The sequence below is a fragment of the Pterocles gutturalis genome, unplaced genomic scaffold, assembly GCF_000699245.1.
Source record: "Pterocles gutturalis isolate BGI_N339 unplaced genomic scaffold, ASM69924v1 scaffold25041, whole genome shotgun sequence".
NCBI lineage: Eukaryota > Metazoa > Chordata > Aves > Pterocliformes > Pteroclidae > Pterocles > Pterocles gutturalis.
The window spans coordinates 1-1,235 of record NW_010098529.1 but is presented as its reverse complement, the minus strand read 5'-3'; the positions used below and the strand labels follow the sequence as shown (position 1 = coordinate 1,235).

Sequence of the window (1,235 nt, the reverse complement as noted above, 5' to 3'; positions counted from 1 at the left end):
AAACCAAAGGCATGGCTTCTCTACAGGGATCCGCGCCACAGAAAGCACAATCTGAAAATAAAAACCGCCTTTCCCAAGCGATCTGCCCACACCCAGGCGGATCACGGTGCGCCCCTCGCTCTGCTGCGGAGCCCCGGCCCCAGGCGCGGTGGGTCTAGTACTCATCCCCGCCCGCGGCACCGAGAGCCCACGCTCCTTCAGCGCCTGCACCTTCAGCTTCTCCGACTCCTGCTTGGCTTGCTGCTCCACGCGCTGCTCCTCCAGGATCTCCTCGATGGAGACCTGCTGCAGCGGCGTGTCGCTCTCCTTCTCCAGGTCCTGCAACAGAAACACCCTGTTCAGAGCCCAGGGCGGCTGCCGTGGCCGGGACCGGACCCGCGGCTCTGCTCGTGGGATGCTCCGGGCATCGCTCCACCGGCACTGGGACAACGTCGCCTCCAACAAGGGCACATCGAGGGGGTGACACCAGCGGGGACGGCAAAGCTCTGGGGGGGTCTGCACGCACATCTCCATGGGGACACCAACACACGTCCCCCTTGTGTCCTTGGGCTTCGGTGACATCCCAGCGCTCCAGTGCTGCTTGGAGTCACATCATCCCCACAGCCACCACCAGCCACTCGGTCCCTCCACCGGCAGGGCTGGCAGCGGGCACAGCACCGCGTACTTACTATCTCCCCCAGCAGAACAACGTTCTCGCCTCTCACGACAAAGATGCCTCGAGGGATGTCTCCATACTTCTTGCCCACGTGGATGCGCTCTACAGTCTGGTGCAACACCAAGTTTGCTGCAGTGATCAAGAGAGAGAAAATAATCCGTGTTTTGCGGGGTTTTCTGGCTACAAAGAGCGACTCATCCCAGCCAGGCAGAAAATCCCCAGCAGCTGTGGCACCGGCGCTTCCACGCTTCCTCTGAGCCAAGTCACCGGAGACACCGACCCTGTCCCCGGCGAAACGCGGGGGCTGCAGGGATGGATGCAGCTCCTCGGAGCAGCTCCTGCAGCCAGCACAGGCAGAGCAGTGAGCTCAGCCACCCAGGACCCAAGCCCACCCGCCAGCACGTGCCAGCAACAGCAGAGGTGACAACAACGGTGTCATCAGTGCGGCAGGCTCTGAGCAAGGACTGAGACACCTGGTCCTGAGCACATCACAGACACCCGGGTGATTTCTGCCCAAAAAGGGATGGACGGAGGGTGCACCAGTGCTGGGCGCAGCGGGGAGGGGGGCTGCACCCAGTGC

The 1,235-nt window shown here is 62.9% G+C and overlaps 1 protein-coding gene across 1 annotated transcript; it reads right to left on the bottom strand.

The window, feature by feature from the left end:
- Positions 1-92: 92 nt before the first annotated feature.
- On the bottom strand, positions 93-993 carry LSM1 (LSM1, U6 small nuclear RNA associated; the record flags this gene model as incomplete). Its single annotated transcript, XM_010073450.1, has 2 exons — positions 93-318; positions 669-993. Coding segments are annotated over 2 exons (551 nt in total), but the record flags the coding sequence as incomplete, so codon positions are not given.
- Positions 994-1,235: the final 242 nt, after the last annotated feature.